The following is a 17636-nucleotide window of genomic DNA, read 5'->3' as shown; positions in this document are numbered from 1 at the left end:
TACCAGGTGGGGTGGATAGAGGGGTCTGTACCAGGTGGGGTGGATGGAGGGGTCTGTACCAGCTGGGGTGGATGGAGGGGTCTGTACCAGCTGGGGTGGATAGAGGGGTCTGTACCAGGTGGGGTGGATGGAGGGGTCTGTACCAGCTGGGGTGGATAGAGGGGTCTGTACCAGCTGGGGTGGTTAGAGGGGTCTGTACCAGCTGGGGTGGATAGAGGGGTCTGTACCAGCTGGGGTGGATAGAGGGGTCTGTACCAGCTGGGGTGGATGGAGGGGTCTGTACCAGCTGGGGTGGATAGAGGGTCTGTACCAGCTGGGGTGGATAGAGGGGTCTGTACCAGCTGGGGTGGATAGAGGGGTCTGTACCAGGTGGGGTGGATAGAGGGGTCTGTACCAGCTGGGGTGGATAGAGGGGTCTGTACCAGGTGGGGTGGATAGAGGGGTCTGTACCAGCTGGGGTGGATAGAGGGGTCTGTACCAGGTGGGGTGGATAGAGGGGTCTGTACCAGCTGGGGTGGATAGAGGGGTCTGTACCAGCTGGGGTGGATAGAGGGGTCTGTACCAGCTGGGGTGGATAGAGGGGTCTGTACCAGCTGGGGTGGATAGAGGGGTCTGTACCAGCTGGGGTGGATAGAGGGGTCTGTACCAGCTGGGGTGGATAGAGGGGTCTGTACCAGCTGGGGTGGATAGAGGGGTCTGTACCAGCTGGGGTGGATAGAGGGGTCTGTACCAGGTGGGGTGGATAGAGGGGTCTGTACCAGCTGGGGTGGATAGAGGGGTCTGTACCAGCTGGGGTGGATAGAGGGGTCTGTACCAGCTGGGGTGGATAGAGGGGTCTGTACCAGCTGGGGTGGATAGAGGGGTCTGTACCAGCTGGGGTGGAGGGGTCTGTACCAGGTGGGGTGGATAGAGGGGTCTGTACCAGGTGGGGTGGATAGAGGGGTCTGTACCAGCTGGGTGGAGGGGGTCTGTACCAGCTGGGGTGGATAGAGGGGTCTGTACCAGCTGGGGTGGATAGAGGGGTCTGTACCAGCTGGGGTGGATAGAGGGTCTGTACCAGCTGGGGTGGATAGAGGGGTCTGTACCAGCTGGGGTGGATAGAGGGGTCTGTACCAGCTGGGGTGGATAGAGGGGTCTGTACCAGGTGGGGTGGATAGAGGGGTCTGTACCAGCTGGGGTGGATAGAGGGGTCTGTACCAGCTGGGGTGGATAGAGGGGTCTGTACCAGCTGGGGTGGATAGAGGGGTCTGTACCAGCTGGGGTGGATAGAGGGGTCTGTACCAGGTGGGGTGGATAGAGGGGTCTGTACCAGCTGGGGTGGATAGAGGGGGTCTGTACCAGCTGGGGTGGGATGGGGTCTGTACCAGCTGGGGTGGATAGAGGGGTCTGTACCAGGTGGGGTGGATAGAGGGGTCTGTACCAGCTGGGGTGGATAGAGGGGTCTGTACCAGCTGGGGTGGATAGAGGGGTCTGTACCAGCTGGTGGAGGGTCTGTACCAGCTGGGGTGGATAGAGGGGTCTGTACCAGGTGGGGTGGATAGAGGGGTCTGTACCAGGTGGGGTGGATAGAGGGGTCTGTACCAGGTGGGGTGGATGGGGGGTCTGTACCAGCTGGGGTGGATAGAGGGGTCTGTACCAGCTGGGTGGATAGAGGGGTCTGTACCAGCTGGGGTGGATAGAGGGGTCTGTACCAGCTGGGGTGGATAGAGGGGTCTGTACCAGGTGGGGTGGATAGAGGGGTCTGTACCAGCTGGGGTGGATAGAGGGGTCTGAACCAGCTGGGGTGGATAGAGGGGTCTGTACCAGGTGGGGTGGATAGAGGGGTCTGTACCAGCTGGGGTGGATAGAGGGGTCTGTACCAGCTGGGGTGGATAGAGGGGTCTGTACCAGCTGGGGTGGATAGAGGGGTCTGTACCAGCTGGGGTGGATAGAGGGGTCTGTACCAGCTGGGGTGGATAGAGGGGTCTGTACCAGCTGGGGTGGATAGAGGGGTCTGTACCAGCTGGGGTGGATAGAGGGGTCTGTACCAGCTGGGGTGGATAGAGGGGTCTGTACCAGCTGGGGTGGATAGAGGGGTCTGTACCAGGTGGGGTGGATAGAGGGGTCTGTACCAGCTGGGGTGGATAGAGGGGTCTGTACCAGCTGGGGTGGATAGAGGGGTCTGTACCAGCTGGGGTGGATAGAGGGGTCTGTACCAGGTGGGGTGGATAGAGGGGTCTGTACCAGGTGGGGTGGATAGAGGGGTCTGTACCAGGTGGGGTGGATGGAGGGGTCTGTACCAGGTGGGGTGGATAGAGGGGTCTGTACCAGCTGGGGTGGATGGAGGGGTCTGTACCAGGTGGGGTGGATAGAGGGGTCTGTACCAGCTGGGGTGGATGGAGGGGTCTGTACCAGGTGGGGTGGATAGAGGGGTCTGTACCAGGTGGGGTGGATGGAGGGGTCTGTACCAGGTGGAGGGGTCTGTACCAGCTGGGGTGGATAGAGGGGTCTGTACCAGCTGGGGTGGATGGAGGGGTCTGTACCAGGTGGAGGGTCTGTACCAGCTGGGGTGGATAGAGGGGTCTGTACCAGCTGGGGTGGATAGAGGGGTCTGTACCAGGTGGGGTGGATAGAGGGGTCTGTACCAGCTGGGGTGGATAGAGGGGTCTGTACCAGCTGGGGTGGATAGAGGGGTCTGTACCAGGTGGGGTGGATAGAGGGGTCTGTACCAGGTGGGGTGGATAGAGGGGTCTGTACCAGCTGGGGTGGATAGAGGGGTCTGTACCAGCTGGGTGGAGGGGTCTGTACCAGGTGGGGTGGATAGAGGGGTCTGTACCAGGTGGGGTGGATAGAGGGGTCTGTACCAGCTGGGGTGGATGGAGCGGTCTGTACCAGGTGGGGTGGATAGAGGGGTCTGTACCAGGTGGAGGGGTCTGTACCAGCTGGGGTGGATAGAGGGGTCTGTACCAGGTGGGGTGGATAGAGGGGTCTGTACCAGGTGGGGTGGATAGAGGGGTCTGTACCAGGTGGGGTGGATAGAGGGGTCTGTACCAGCTGGGGTGGATAGAGGGGTCTGTACCAGGTGGAGGGGTCTGTACCAGCTGGGGTGGATAAAGGGGTCTGTACCAGGTGGGGTGGATAGAGGGGTCTGTACCAGCTGGGGTGGAAGAGGGGTCTGTCCCAGCTGGGGTGGATAGAGGGGTCTGTACCAGGTGGGGTGGATAGAGGGGTCTGTACCAGCTGGGGTGGATAGAGGGGTCTGTACCAGCTGGGGTGGATAGAGGGGTCTGTACCAGCTGGGGTGGATAGAGGGGTCTGTACCAGCTGGGGTGGATAGAGGGGTCTGTACCAGGTGGGGTGGATAGAGGGGTCTGTACCAGCTGGGGTGGATAGAGGGGTCTGTACCAGCTGGGGTGGTTAGAGGGGTCTGTACCAGCTGGGGTGGATAGAGGGGTCTGTACCAGCTGGGGTGGATAGAGGGGTCTGTACCAGCTGGGGTGGATAGAGGGGTCTGTACCAGCTGGGGTGGATGGAGGGGTCTGTACCAGGTGGGGTGGATAGAGGGGTCTGTACCAGCTGGGGTGGATGGAGGGGTCTGTACCAGGTGGGGTGGATAGAGGGGTCTGTACCAGGTGGAGGGGTCTGTACCAGCTGGGGTGGATAGAGGGGTCTGTACCAGCTGGGGTGGATGGAGGTGTCTGTACCAGCTGGGGTGGATAGAGGGGTCTGTACCAGCTGGGGTGGATAGAGGGGTCTGTACCAGCTGGGTGGATAGAGGGGTCTGTACCAGCTGGGGTGGATAGAGGGGTCTGTACCAGGTGGGGTGGATAGAGGGGTCTGTACCAGGTGGGGTGGATAGAGGGGTCTGTACCAGCTGGGGTGGATAGAGGGGTCTGTACCAGCTGGGGTGGATGGAGGGGTCTGTACCAGGTGGGGTGGATGGAGGGGTCTGTACCAGGTGGGGTGGATAGAGGGGTCTGTACCAGCTGGGGTGGATGGAGGGGTCTGTACCAGGTGGGAGGGGTCTGTACCAGGTGGGGTGGATAGAGGGGGTCTGTACCAGCTGGGGTGGATGGAGGGGTCTGTACCAGGTGGGGTGGATGGAGGGGTCTGTACCAGCTGGGGTGGATAGAGGGGTCTGTACCAGGTGGGGTGGAGGGGTCTGTACCAGGTGGGGTGGATAGAGGGGTCTGTACCAGCTGGGTGGATGGAGGGGTCTGTACCAGGTGGGGTGGATAGAGGGGTCTGTACCAGCTGGGTGGATAGAGGGGTCTGTACCAGCTGGGTGGATAGAGGGGTCTGTACCAGGTGGGGTGGATAGAGGGGTCTGTACCAGTTGGGGTGGATAGAGGGGTCTGTACCAGCTGGGTGGATAGAGGGGTCTGTACCAGGTGGGGTGGATAGAGGGGTCTGTACCAGCTGGGTGGATAGAGGGGTCTGTACCAGCTGGGTGGATAGAGGGGTCTGTACCAGCTGGGTGGATAGAGGGGTCTGTACCAGGTGGGGTGGATAGAGGGGTCTGTACCAGCTGGGTGGATAGAGGGGTCTGTACCAGGTGGCGTGGATAGAGGGGTCTGTACCAGGTGGGTGGATAGAGGGGTCTGTACCAGCTGGGTGGATAGAGGGGTCTGTACCAGCTGGGTGGATAGAGGGGTCTGTACCAGCTGGGTGGATAGAGGGGTCTGTACCAGCTGGGTGGATAGAGGGGTCTGTACCAGCTGGGTGGATAGAGATGGTACATCCATCCCAAATGGAACCCTATTCCCTATATGGTGCACTGCAGTAAAAGTAGTTTAAAGCAGTCAGTCAGTCAGTCAGTCAGTCAGTCAGTCACCCAACCAGTCAGTCAGCCAGCCAGCCAGCCAGTCAGCCAGTCAACCAGTCTGCCAGTCAGCCACCCAGCCAGTCAGCCACCCAGCCAGTCAGTCAGCCAGTCAGCCATTCATTGATAAAAAGTTACTTTCAACGTAGCACTTTCATAGGATGCCAACTTTCCAACAAGTCACTTCGTCAAATTTCTGCCCTGCTCGAGCTTTCCTGGTCAACTGTAAGTGCTGTTATTGTGAAGTGGAAACGCCTAGGAGCAACAACAGCTCAGCCATGAAGTGGTAGGCCACACAAGCTCACAGAACTTGACCCCATGAGTGCTGAAGCGCTTAAAAATCGTCTGTCCTCGGTTCCAACACTCACTACCGAGTTCCAAACTGCCTCTGGAAGCAACTTCAGCACAACAACTGTTCTTCGGCAGCTTCATGAAATGGGTTTCCATGGCCGAGCAGCCACACACAAGGCTAAGATCACCATGCGCAATGCCAAGCGTCGGCTGGAGTGGTGTAAAGCTCACCGCCTGGAGCAGTGAAAACGCGTTCTCTGGAGTGATGAGTCACGCTTCACCATCTGGCAGTCCGACGGACTAATCTGGGTTTGGCGGATGCCAGGAGAACGCTACCTGCCACAATGCATAGTGCCAACTGTAAAGTTTGGTGGAGGAATAATGGTCTGGGGCTGTTTTTAATGGTTCGGGCCCCTTAGTTCCAGTGAAGGGAAATCTTAACGCTACAGCATACAATGACATTCTAGACAATTCTGTGCTTCCAACTTTGTGTCAACAGTTTGAGCAAGACAATTTCCTGTTTCAGCATGACAATGCCCCCGTGCACAAAGCAAGGTCCATACAGAAATGGTTTGTCGAGATCGGTGTGGAAGAACTTGACTGGCCTGCAGCCCTGACCTCAACCCCATCGAACACCTTTGGGATGAATTGGAACGCAGACTGTGATCCAGGCCTAATCGCCCAAAATCAGTGTCCGACCTCACTAATACTCTTGTGGCTGAATAGAAGCAAGTCCTCTCAGCAATGTTCCAACGTCTAGTGGAAAACCTGCCCAGAAGAGTGGAGGCTGTTATAGCAGCAAAGGGGGACCAACTCCATATTAATGCCCAGGATTTTGGAATGAGATGTTGGACGAGCAGGTGTCCACATACTTTTGTGTTATGTTGTGTATATTGAGAAACAAGAGAAGCTTCTCTCTCAGAATAATGGACGTGATATAGTAGGTACCATCACCCTGCACCAAGTGACATCACATCGTCATGAGAACACTTTATTGTAACTGGCTGAGAGACCATAAGGGACACTACAGTGAAGCACCATGTTAGAGGGAGAGGAAAAGAGGAGGAGAGGAGAGGAGAGAGGGAGGAGAGGAGAAGAGAAGGGGAGGAGAGGAAAGGAGAGGGGGAGGAGAGGAGAGGAGAGGAGAGGAGAGGAGAGGAGAGGGGGAGGAGAGGAGGAGAGGAGAGGAGAGGAGAGGGGGAGGAGAGGAGGGGAGGAGAGAAGAGAAGAGGAGAGGAGACGAGGGTGGAGAGTAGGGGAGGAGAGAAGAGGAGAGGAGAAGGAGAGAAGAGGAGAGGAGACGAGAAGAGAGGAGAGGGGGAGGAGAGGAGAGGAGAGGAGAAGAAAGAAAGAAAATGGAGTGTGGGGCTGCCGTGTCTGTTATCCGTGTCTGTTGTCCGTGTCTGCTATCTGTCTGCTCTTCAGCAAGGGTGTGAAAGCGTGTGTGTGTGTCCATGTGTGTGTGTGTCTGTCAATCAGTACTTTACCTTCTCGTGTATCTCCTGTGTGGACTGTGCGTCACAGAAGGCGACGGTGGCCAGGTCTTTTAGGATGGGCATCTCCACGGTGCAGTCACGCCCGTCCAGCAGGGCCACTAAGGGGCGAGGCTGCATCGGCCCGTTCATGATCTGGGGCCGGATACCTGGAGAGAAGACCGACAGGGGACAGAGGAAGAGAGGAGTGGTGAGAAACCCTACCAGGATCCCATCTACAAGACACTTGTTCACTTCCAATACAGGAACATACACCCAAACATGAGCCCTTTCACAGGTACCGTTCTGATACAGTCAGTCAGTGTCTCGTTTTGACTCATTGATGTCCCTACAGAGGTGAAGGAGAGGAGACAGACAGAGTACTGGATACTACTGGAGGTCTACATGTGACTGAACAACTTCTGTCAACAACTCTGGGCCACAGCTCGATAAATCAATGCTCTGACAACTCTGGATCAGTATCCACAGTCTGACTTACAGGAATCTCTCTCTCTCTCTCTCTCTCTCTCTCTCTCTCTCTCTCTCTCTCCCTCCCTCCCTCCCTCCCTCCCTCCCTCCCTCCCTCCCCCAATCAGGTGCTGATGTGTGTGTGTGTTGTGTCCTCTCTCTCTCTCCCTCTCAATTTCAATTTAATTGAAGGGATTTATTGACATGGAAAACACATGTTTACATTGCCAAAGCAAGTGAAATAGATAATAAACAAAAGTGAAATAAACAGTAAATATTACACTCACAGAAGTTCCAAAAGAATAAAGACATTTCAGATGTCATATTATGTATATATACAGTGTTGTAATGATGTACAAATAGTTAAAGTACAAAAGGGAAAATAAATAAACATAAATATGGGTTGTATTTACAATGGTGTTTGTTCTTCACTGGTTGACCTTTTCTTGTGGCAACAGGTCACACATCTTGCTGCTGTGATTGGTCACTGTGGTATTTCACCCAGTAGATATGGGAGTTTATCAAAATTGGGTTTGTTTTCTAATTCTTTGTGGATCTGTGTAATCTGAGGGAAATATGTGTCTCTAATATGGTCATACATTGGGCAGGAGGTTAGGAAGTGCAGCTCAGTTTCCACCTCATTTTGTGGGCAGTGTTGCACATAGCCTGTCTTCTCTTGAGAGCCAGGTCTGCCTCCGGCGGCCTTTCTCAATAGCAAGGCTATGCTCACTCTCTCTATCTCTTCCCTCTATCTCTCTCTCTACCACTGTCTCTCTCTCGCTCTCTCTCTGTTCATTCCATTTCTGCCTTCTGTTGTGATTTAACGGGCTTGGCCGGGGTTATAAATGCTCTTTATTTTCAGCGGCAGGCAGGCAACATCTGTGCCGGGAGTTAAGTTAGGAAACCCACTCCGGTAGGCCTGAACAACCTTTCAACAAAAGAAAAAAAACAGGATATTTCCTTCACACACAGAATGACATCATGTGACTCAGGTGACACAGACAGAGGGGGTCTGTAAGGAAGTATAGGTATTGCCTGGGCTGTGTTCAGCAGAACGGAACATTTTGGAACGTTCAGATAGAAATATGCTATGTAGAACAAAAATGCATCTCTGACCATATAGAATAAGGCATCACGTCGGTTCTATTTGTGGTCTTTCTATTTCGCAACATTAGAGAACGTTTTCGTACTGAACATGGATGGCCCTGTTCTTGCAGAATTGAGCTCACCTGAGGGTCTGAATACTTATATAAAGAAGGTATTTCTGTTTTTAATTTTGAATACATTTGCAAAAATGTCTAAACCTGTTTTCGCTTTGTCATCCTGGGGTATTGTGATGTCATCCTGAAGTATTGTGATGGTTTCCTGGGGGTATTGTGATGTCATTATGGGGTATTGTGATGTCATCCTGGGGTATTGTGATGTCATTATGGGGTATTGTGTGTAGGTTGGTGAGGTAAAACATTGATTTAATCCATTTTAGAATTGTGGAACAAAATGTGGAAAAAGTCAAGGGGTCTGAATACTTTCTGAATGCGCTGCCCCTTCACACTGCACTCCCTCTGGCTGCCTCTGGGCCTCACACATTAATGACACAATGTGTGAGGCTCCCCCACCTCCTCCTCCTCCACCCCCCTCTTCCTCCTCCACCCCCCTCCTACTCCCCCACCTCCTCCTCCTCCACCCACCTCCTCCTCCTCCACCCCCCTCCTACTCCCCCACCTCCTCCTCCTCCTCCACCCACCTCCTCCTCCACCACCCCCTCCTACTCCCCCCACCTCCCCCACCTCCTCCTCCACCCCCCTCCTCCTCCTACTCCCCCACCTCCTCCTCCTCCACCCCCTCCTCCTCTTCCACCCCCTCCTACTCCCCCCACCTCCTCCTCTTCCACCCTCCTCCCCCTCCTCCACCCCCTCCTACTCCCCCACCTCCTCCTCCTCCACCCCCTCCTCCTCCTACTCCCCCCTCCTCCTCCTACTCCCCCACCTCCACCCCCTCCTCCTCCCTCCACCTCTACCTCCTCCAACTCCTCCCCCTCCACCTCCTCCTCCTTCTCCACAGACGGGACAAAAGCAGGTGTCAATTGCCTCTCACTCTCTATCTCCCTCTCTCTCTTACTGTCTCTCCCTCTCTTTCCTCTCTCCCTCTCTCTCTCTCTTACTGTCTCTCTCCCTCTCTTTCTCCCTCTCTCTCTTACTGTCTCTCCCTCTCTATCTCCCTCTCTCTCTTACTGTCTCTCTCCCTCTCTTTCCTCTCTCCCTCTCTCTCCTACTGTCTCTCCCTTTCTATCTCCCTCGTACTGTCTCTCCCTCTCTGTCCTCTCTCCCTCTCTCTCTTACTGTCTCTCCCTCTTTCCTCTCTCACTGAACTCTCTCTCTCTGTCTATCTCTAGTAGTCCTGAGTGTTGCTATAGACAGACTCAGTAACACCAAAGATAAACAAGGGGACAGGAGATAAACAAGGGGAGAGGAGATAAACAAGGGGAGAGGAGAAAAACAAGGGGAGAGGAGCTAAACAAGGGGATAGGAGCTAAACAAGGGGAGAGGAGCTAAACAAGGGGAGAGGAGCTAAACAAGGGGAGAGGAGCTAAACAAGGGGAGAGGAGCTAAACAAGGGGAGAGGAGATAAACGGATCAAACAGCAGAGCAAGAGTGTTTAAAAAACCACATTGTCAGACGACCCAGTCATGTAAAAACCCTGAGATCATCACCCTCTCCTCCCCTTCTCTCTCTCCCTTCCTACTCTCTCTCCCTCCCTCCCTCCACCTCCTCCTTCCCCCTCACCCCCCCTTCTCTCCCTCCCTCCCTCTTCCCCCCATCCTCCTCTCCCTCCCTCCCTCTCCCCCTTCTCTCGCTCCCTCCCTCGCTCCCTCCCTCCTTCCCCCCTCCCTCTTCTCCCCCGTCCTCCTCTCCCTCCCTCCCTCTCCCCCTTCTCTCGCTCCCTCCCTCACTCCCTCCCTCCTTCCCCCCTACACCACCTCCTCCTCTCCTCTCTCTCTCTCTCTCTCACCCTCTCTCTCACCCTCTCTCTCACCCTCCCTCTCTCTCACCCTCCCTCTCATGCCACATTTTATTAGCTATCCAGAAGAGAGAACAGGAAGCGTGCTCCTTGCCTGGAAAATGTTGCCTCCACATTCTTCTGCTCAATAACAACACAGAGCTGCCAAATAAAGGAGGGAACAAGAGAAATTGACGGAAAAAACAGGAAGACTTTCCGATTGTGTTCAGGGGAGTATCGCCCTCTTCCTCCTCCTCCTCTTCCCCTCTCCCTCCTCCTCCTCCTCCTCCTCCCACCTTCCCCCTGTTAAGAGTGTTGTCCTCTGTCTGTCAGTCTGTCTGTTGGCTAGCAGGGAGAGAATAGCTCTATGTCCATACACCGCAGGCACACTCACACACTCACACACTCCACACACACACACACACACACTCCACACTCACACACTCCACACACTCCACACACTCCGTACTCACATACACACTCCACACAGTGAAAGAGAGCCACGGCGAGCAGCTTAGCGATCTGACGGCAGCAGGTCAGAGAGAAAACCTTTAGTCCTTTTATCATCTCCTAGGAAGAAAACAGTTCACTGCTGCTAGTGACTGGAACCAGCATTTAACCTGTTGGGGCTAGGGGGCACTATTTGCACGGCTGGATAAAAAACGTACCCGATTTAAACTGGTTACTACTCTTGCCCAGATTTGGATAGAAAACACTCTAAAGTTTCTAAACTGTTTGAATGGTGTCTGTGAGTATAACAGAACTCATATGGCAGGCCAAAACCTGAGAAGATTCCATACAGGAAGTGCCCTGTCTGACAATTTGTTCTCTTTCTGTGGCATCTCTATCGAAAATACAGCATCTCTGCTGTAACGTGACATTTTCTGAGGCTTCCATTGGCTCTCAGAAGACGCCAGAAAGTGGAATGACGTCTCTCCTGTCTCTGGGCGAAAAACAGCATGAGATTTTGTGAGTGGTCAGGCTGGGAACAGTGACACTGGAGATGCGCGTTCATGTGAATTCTCAATAAAATAGCATAAAAATTGATTTTAAACAGCGTTTGACATGCTTCTAAGTACGGTAATGGAATATTTTGAATTTTTTTGTCACGAAATGCGCTCGCCCTTCGGATACTGACCTGAACGCACAAACAAAACGGAGGTATTTGAATATAACTATGGATTATTTGGAACCAAAACAACATTTGTTGTTGAAGTAGAAGTCCTGGGAGTGCATTCTGATGAAGAACAGCAAAGGTAATCCAATTTTTCTTATAGTAAATCTGAGTTTGGTGAGGGCCAAACTTGGTGGGTGTCAAATTAGCTAGCCGTGATGGCCGGGCTATGTACTCAGAATATTGCAAAATGTGCTTTCGCCGAAAAGCTATTTTAAAATCTGACACCGCGATTGCATAAAGGAGTTCTGTATCTATAATTCTTAAAATAATTGTTATATATTTTGTCAACATTTATCGTGAGTAATTTAGTAAATTCACCGGATGTTTTTGGTGGGTATGCTAGTTCTGAACATTGTTTTTGATATAAATATGAACTTGATTGAACAAAACATGCATGTCCTAGGAGTGTCATCTGATGAAGATCATCAAAGGTTCGTGCTGCATTTAGCTGTGGTTTTGGTTTTTGTGACATATATGCTTGCTTTGAAAATGGCTGTGTGATTATTTTTGGCAGGGTACTCTCCTGACATAATCTAATGTTTTGCTTTCGCTGTAAAGCCTTTTTGAAATCGGACAATGTGGTTAGATTAACGAGAGTCTTGTCTTTAAAATGGTGTAAAATAGTCATATGTTTGAGAAATTGAAGTTATAGCATTTTTGAGGTATTTGCATTTCGCGCCACGCAAACGTCCCACCTTACCCAGGGAGGTTAACAGAATGTGACTGGCAGAACGGGTGTTGAGTGTGGAGGATGAGGGCTGCAGTAGATATCTCAGATAATGGGGAGTGAGGCCTAGGAGGGTTTTATAAATGAGCATCAACCAGTGGGTCTTGCGACGGGTATACAGAGATGACCAGTTTACAGAAGAGTATAGAGTGCAGTGATGTGTCCTATAAGGAGCATTGGTGGTAAATCTGATGGCCGAATGGTAAAGAACATCTAGCCGCTCGAGAAAACCCTTACCTGCCGATCTATAAATTACGTCTCCGTAATCTAGCATGGCTAGGATGGTCATCTGAATCACGGTTAGTTTGGCAGCTGGGGTGAAAGAGGAGCGATTACGATAGAGGAAACCAAGTCTAGATTTAACTTTAGCCTGCAGCTTTGATATGTGCTGAGAGAAGGACAGTGCAACGTCCAGCCATACTCCCAAGGACTTGTATGAGGTGACTACCTCAAGCGCTAAACCCTCAGAGGTAGTAATCACACCTGTGGGGAGAGGGGCATTCTTCTTACCAAACCACATTACCTTTGTTTTGGAGGTGTTCAGAACAAGGTTAAGGGTAGAGAAAGCTTGTTGGACACTAAGAAAGCTTTATTGTAGAGCGTTTAAGACAAAAACCAGGGAGGGGCCAGCTGAGTATAAGACTGTATCATCTGCATATAAATGGATGGGAGAGCTTCCTACTGCCTGAGCTATGTTGTTGATGTAAATTGAGAAGAGTGTGGGGCCTAGGATCGAGCCTTGTGGTACTCACTTGGTGGCAGGCAGTGGCTGAGACAGCAGATATTCTGAATTTATACACTGCACTCTTTGAGAGAGGTAGTTAGCAAACCATGCCAAAGACCCCTCAGAGACACCAATACTCCTTAACCGGCCCACAAGAATGGAATGGTCTACCGTAACAAAAGCTTTGGCCAAGTCAATAAAAATAGCAGCACAATATCGCTTAGAATCATGGGCAATGATGACATCACTGAGGACCTTTAAGGTTGCAGTGACACGTCCATAACCTGAAACCAGATTGGAAACCAGAGAGAATACTATAGACATCAAGAAAGCCAGTCAGTTGATTATTGACAAGTTATTAAGTCAACTATATTAGGCCTCCACATAATTATGATTTGATGAAAAGCTCCACACACTACATATTTCTACCCCCTCCCAAAAACTCAGTTTATAACTATTCCTGTACTGCCCGTTCCTGTCGATCCTGTCCTGTCCTGTCGATCCTGTCCTGTCCTGTCGATCCTGTCCTGTCGATTCTGTCCTGTCCTGTTGATCCTGTCCTGTCCTGTCGATCCTGTCGATCCTGTCCTGTCAATCCTGTCCTGTCCTGTCGATCCTGTCCTGTCGATCCTGTCCTGTCCTGTCGATCCTGTCCTGTCGATCCTGTCCTGTCGATTCTGTCCTGTCCTGTCGATCCTGTCCTGTCGATCCTGTCCTGTCCTGTCGGTCCTGTCCTGTCGGTCCTGTCGATCCTGTCCTGTCGATCCTGTCCTGTCCTGTCGATCCTGTCCTGTCGATCCTGTCCTGTCGATCCTGTCCTGTCGATCCTGTCCTGTCCTGTCGATCCTGTCCTGTCGATCCTGTCCTGTCGATCCTGTCGTCGGTCCTGTCCTGTCGGTCCTGTCGGTCCTGTCGATCCTGTCCTGTCCTGTCGGTCCTGTCCTGTCGGTCCTGTCGGTCCTGTCGATCCTGTCCTGTCGATCCTGTCCTGTCAATCCTGTCCTGTCCTGTCGATCCTGTCCTGTCGATCCTGTCCTGTCGATCCTGTCCTGTCGATCCTGTCCTGTCGATTCTGTCCTGTCGATCCTGTCCTGTCGATCCTGTCCTGTCCTGTCGGTCCTGTCCTGTCGGTCCTGTCCTGTCGGTCCTGTCGGTCCTGTCGATCCTGTCCTGTCGATCCTGTCCTGTCGATCCTGTCCTGTCCTGTCGATCCTGTCCTGTCGATCCTGTCCTGTCCTGTCGATCCTGTCCTGTCGATCCTGTCCTGTCCTGTCGATCCTGTCCTGTCGATCCTGTCCTGTCGGTCCTGTCGGTCCTGTCGGTCCTGTCCTGTCCTGTTGATCCTGTCCTATCCTGTCCCCAACTTGACTCTAGAACTTCACTCCCATTTCTCCCAGTCCCAGAGGACCAGAGGACCCAGAGTCCCAGAGGACCAGAGGACCAAAGGACCAGAGGACCCAGAGGACCAGAGGACCCAGAGTACCAGAGGACCCAGAGTCCCAGAGGACCAGAGGACCCAGAGGACCAGAGGACCCAGAGGACCAGAGGACCCAGAGTCCCAGAGGAACAGAGGACCCAGAGTCCCAGAGTCCCAGAGGACCCAGAGAACGCAGAGGACCAGAAGACCAGAGGACCAGAGGACCAGAGTCCCAGAGGACCAGAAGACCAGAGTCCCAGAGGACCAGAGGACCAGAGGACCAGAGTCCCAGAGTCCCAGAGGACCAGAGGACCCAGAGGACCCAGAGTCCCAGAGGACCAGAGGACCCAGAGTCCCAGAGGACCAGAGGACCAAAGGACCAGAGGACCCAGAGGACCAGAGGACCCAGAGTACCAGAGGACCCAGAGTCCCAGAGGACCAGAGGACCCAGAGGACCCAGAGGACCAGAGGACACAGAGGACCAGAGGACCCAGAGGACCAGAGGACCCAGAGTCCCAGAGGAACAGAGGACCCAGAGTCCCAGAGTCCCAGAGGACCCAGAGGACCAGAGGACCCAGAGGACCAGAGGACCTGAAGACCAGAGATCCATTTTTGTTTAGATTTACTCATAATATGATTAAATATGAAGTGATGTCACACAAATATTTAGTAAACCCAACATATTAGTGTCTCACAAACCCTTCATGTTTAACACTGATTAATATATTTGATAATTTGTCACTGTAACCCACTTTGGCAGGCAATGTGGAGCCCAGTGCTGCAGCTCTGCAGGTGGGTTGAGCATTGCATGATGCTGAATTTGTCTCTGTCATTAAGAGCGGTGATGGTGGGAATAGAAAAGATGAGAGAGAGGAGGAGGGAGAGGAGGGGATAAGAGAGACAAGGAGAGAAGCGAGAGGAGAGAAGATGAGAAGGGGAAGAAGAGATTAGAGACGAGGAGAGGAGGAGAGAAGGGAAGAGAGGGGAGAAGAGAGGGAGAGATGAGGAGAGGAGAGAAGGGAAGAGAGGGGGAGAAGAGAGGAGAGACGAGGAGAGGAGAGACGAGGAGAGGAGAGACGAGGAGAGGAGAGCGAGAGGAGAGACGAGGAGAGGAGAGCGAGAGGAGAGACGAGGAGAGGAGAGCGAGAGGAGAGGGAGAGACGAGGAGAGGAGAGCGAGAGGAGAGAAGGGAAGAGAGGGGGGAGAAGAGAGGGAGAGACGAGGAGAGGAGAGCGAGAGGAGAGAAGGGAAGAGAGGAGGGAGAAGAGAGGGGGAGGATGTGTATGATCCGTCCTCACATGTTGGTGTTCTTTAAGAGGGTGAATAAACAGTACTGAAAACAGATTGGCACAGCGGGTCCTCTCTGACAGGAGGGAGAGGGGGAGGAGGAAGAGGAGAGACAGACTCGGTACTCAGGGCTACATCTGTTCCTCACAAGCAATGAGACACACGAGCGCTGACACGCTCAAATATGTGCATTTGTAAAGACACACATCTCATCAGATGTCCTCATATTACACACACATAAACAAGATGTCAAACAAGCCTTCTGACAGGAGCTGTAGAAAGAGACACTCTGTGACCTACTGTATTATACTGTAAGCCCGCTATACGCTGGGCCCATGGGCCCTGGTCATACTGTAAGCCCGCTATACGCTGGGCCCATGGCTGGGCCCAGGGTCCCATTAGGACCGCAGTACTGAGAGAACATAGGCTGAGCAGTGAGACGACGACTTCTTTATCCTCGTAAAGCACTTAAAGGGATTTAACACAGAGTGTGTGTGTGTGTGTGTGTGTGTGTGTGTGTGTGTGTGTGTGTGTGTGTGTGTGTGTGTGTGTGTGTGTGTGTGTGTGTGTGTGTGTGTGTGTGTGTGTGTGGATTTAACACTGCGTGGTAGAGCAGAGACTGTTCACCTACAACCTACGACCTGCTTTAGAGGTCAGGCTATATACAAACACATGGAGACGCACAGGGAGACACACACACACACGACTCCAGGAGGAGGGAGGGACGGTTGCCGAGGAAGTCCTGGTTGCCAAGGGCGTGGAGCGGTGGGGGATCCCGTATCACCAGAGAGAGGAGAGGTGAGGCTAGGAGGCGTGTCCAGGGAGAATACGGGAGCCAGTTCATGGCTACTGAACCATCTGGCTAGGGGGTGGTTTCACTTACAGTATGCATCTAATACATCTCCTCTCCCCCTCCTCCTCTCCCCATCCCCTCCTCCTCTCCCTCTCCTCCTCCTCTCCTCTCCTCTCCTCTCCTCCTCTCCTCTCCTCTCCCTCTCCTCTCCCTCTCCTCCTCTACCCTCCGCTCCCTCTCCCTCTCCTCCTCTCCCCCATCCCCTCCAATCCTCCTCCTATCCCCATCCCCTCCTCCTCTCCTCTCCTCTCCCTCTCCTCCTCCTCTACCCTCCTCTCCTCTCCCTCTCTTCCTCCTCCTCTACCCTCCTCTCCTTCTCCTCCTCTACTCTCATCTCCTCTCTTCACCCCTCCCCTCCTCTCCTCTCCCTCTCCTCCTCCTCTCCTCCTCCTCTCCTCTTCCCTCCTCTCCTCTCCCTCTCCTCCCCTTCTCCTCTCCCTCTCCTCCTCCCCTCCTCTCCCTCTCCTCCTCCTCCTCTCCTCCCCCCTCTCCTCCTCCTCTCCTCTCCCTCTCCTCCTCCTCCTCTACCCTCCTCTCCTCTCCCTCTCCTCCTCCTCCTCTACCCTCCTCTCCCTCTCCTCCACCCTCCTCTCCTCTCCTCTCCCTCTCCGCCTCCTCTACCCTCATCTCCTCTCTTCACCCCTCCCCTCCTCTCCCTCTCCTCCTCCTCTACCCTCCTCTCCCTCTCCTCCTCCTCTACCCTCCTCTCCTCTCCCTCTCCCTCTCCTCATCCTCTACCCTCCTCTCCTCTCCCTCTCTGCCTCCTCTACCCTCATCTCCTCTCTCACCCCTCTCCCTCACCCCTCCCCCTCTACTCAGACCTTAACAGTGTCTTTACTAGAGGACAACAACCCCTCTCTATACTTCCTGAACTGACTGAATACACAAGACATGTATATTGTAATGTCATCTAATGTAAAGGTCATGTAGTTCTGTGAACAACAACTGGCTTCAGACATTCCATCAGAGCATCCAGGTTACAAACAGTCTGTCATTCAGAGCAACAGAGTCCAGGCTACAAACAGTCTGTCATTCAGAGCAACAGAGTCCAGGCTAAAAACAGTCTGTCATTCAGAGCATCCAGGCTACAAACAGTCCATCATTCAGAGCATCAGAGCATCCAGGCTATAAACTGTCTGTCATTCAGAGCAACAGAGTCCAGGTTACAAACAGTCCATCATTCAGTCTGTTCTCCTCCTGCTGAACGTTGGTTAATACATTATTGCATTGGAGTTACTAGTGTCACTGTGATGTGGGGGGTTGAGACAGCTTGACTCTGTTCTCCTCTCTACTAGAGGACCTGGAGCCATGTTCTACTAACTGAACTACAGAGGACCTGGAGCCATGTTCTACTAACTGAACTACAGAGGACCTGGAGCCATGTTCTACTAACTGAACTACAGAGGACCTGGAGCCATGTTC

General features: G+C 53.2%; 1 protein-coding gene across 4 annotated transcripts in view; it reads right to left on the bottom strand.

Moving 5' to 3' along the window:
• The window catches only part of LOC106594219 (C-terminal-binding protein 2), a 360185-nt gene that overhangs the window by 141492 nt on the left and 201057 nt on the right, over positions 1-17636 (bottom strand). For all 4 annotated transcript variants that reach the window (XM_045701166.1, XM_045701165.1, XM_045701164.1 and 1 more), the window contains one exon: positions 6580-6734. In XM_045701166.1, coding sequence (XP_045557122.1) covers positions 6580-6734 — 155 coding nt within the window. The remainder of the gene's footprint in view (positions 1-6579; positions 6735-17636) is intronic.

The sequence above is a fragment of the Salmo salar genome, chromosome ssa18, assembly GCF_905237065.1.
Source record: "Salmo salar chromosome ssa18, Ssal_v3.1, whole genome shotgun sequence".
Classification (NCBI taxonomy): Eukaryota; Metazoa; Chordata; class Actinopteri; order Salmoniformes; family Salmonidae; genus Salmo; species Salmo salar.
Note: the sequence above shows the minus strand (reverse complement) of the source record. Positions and strands in the feature narration are given on the sequence as shown.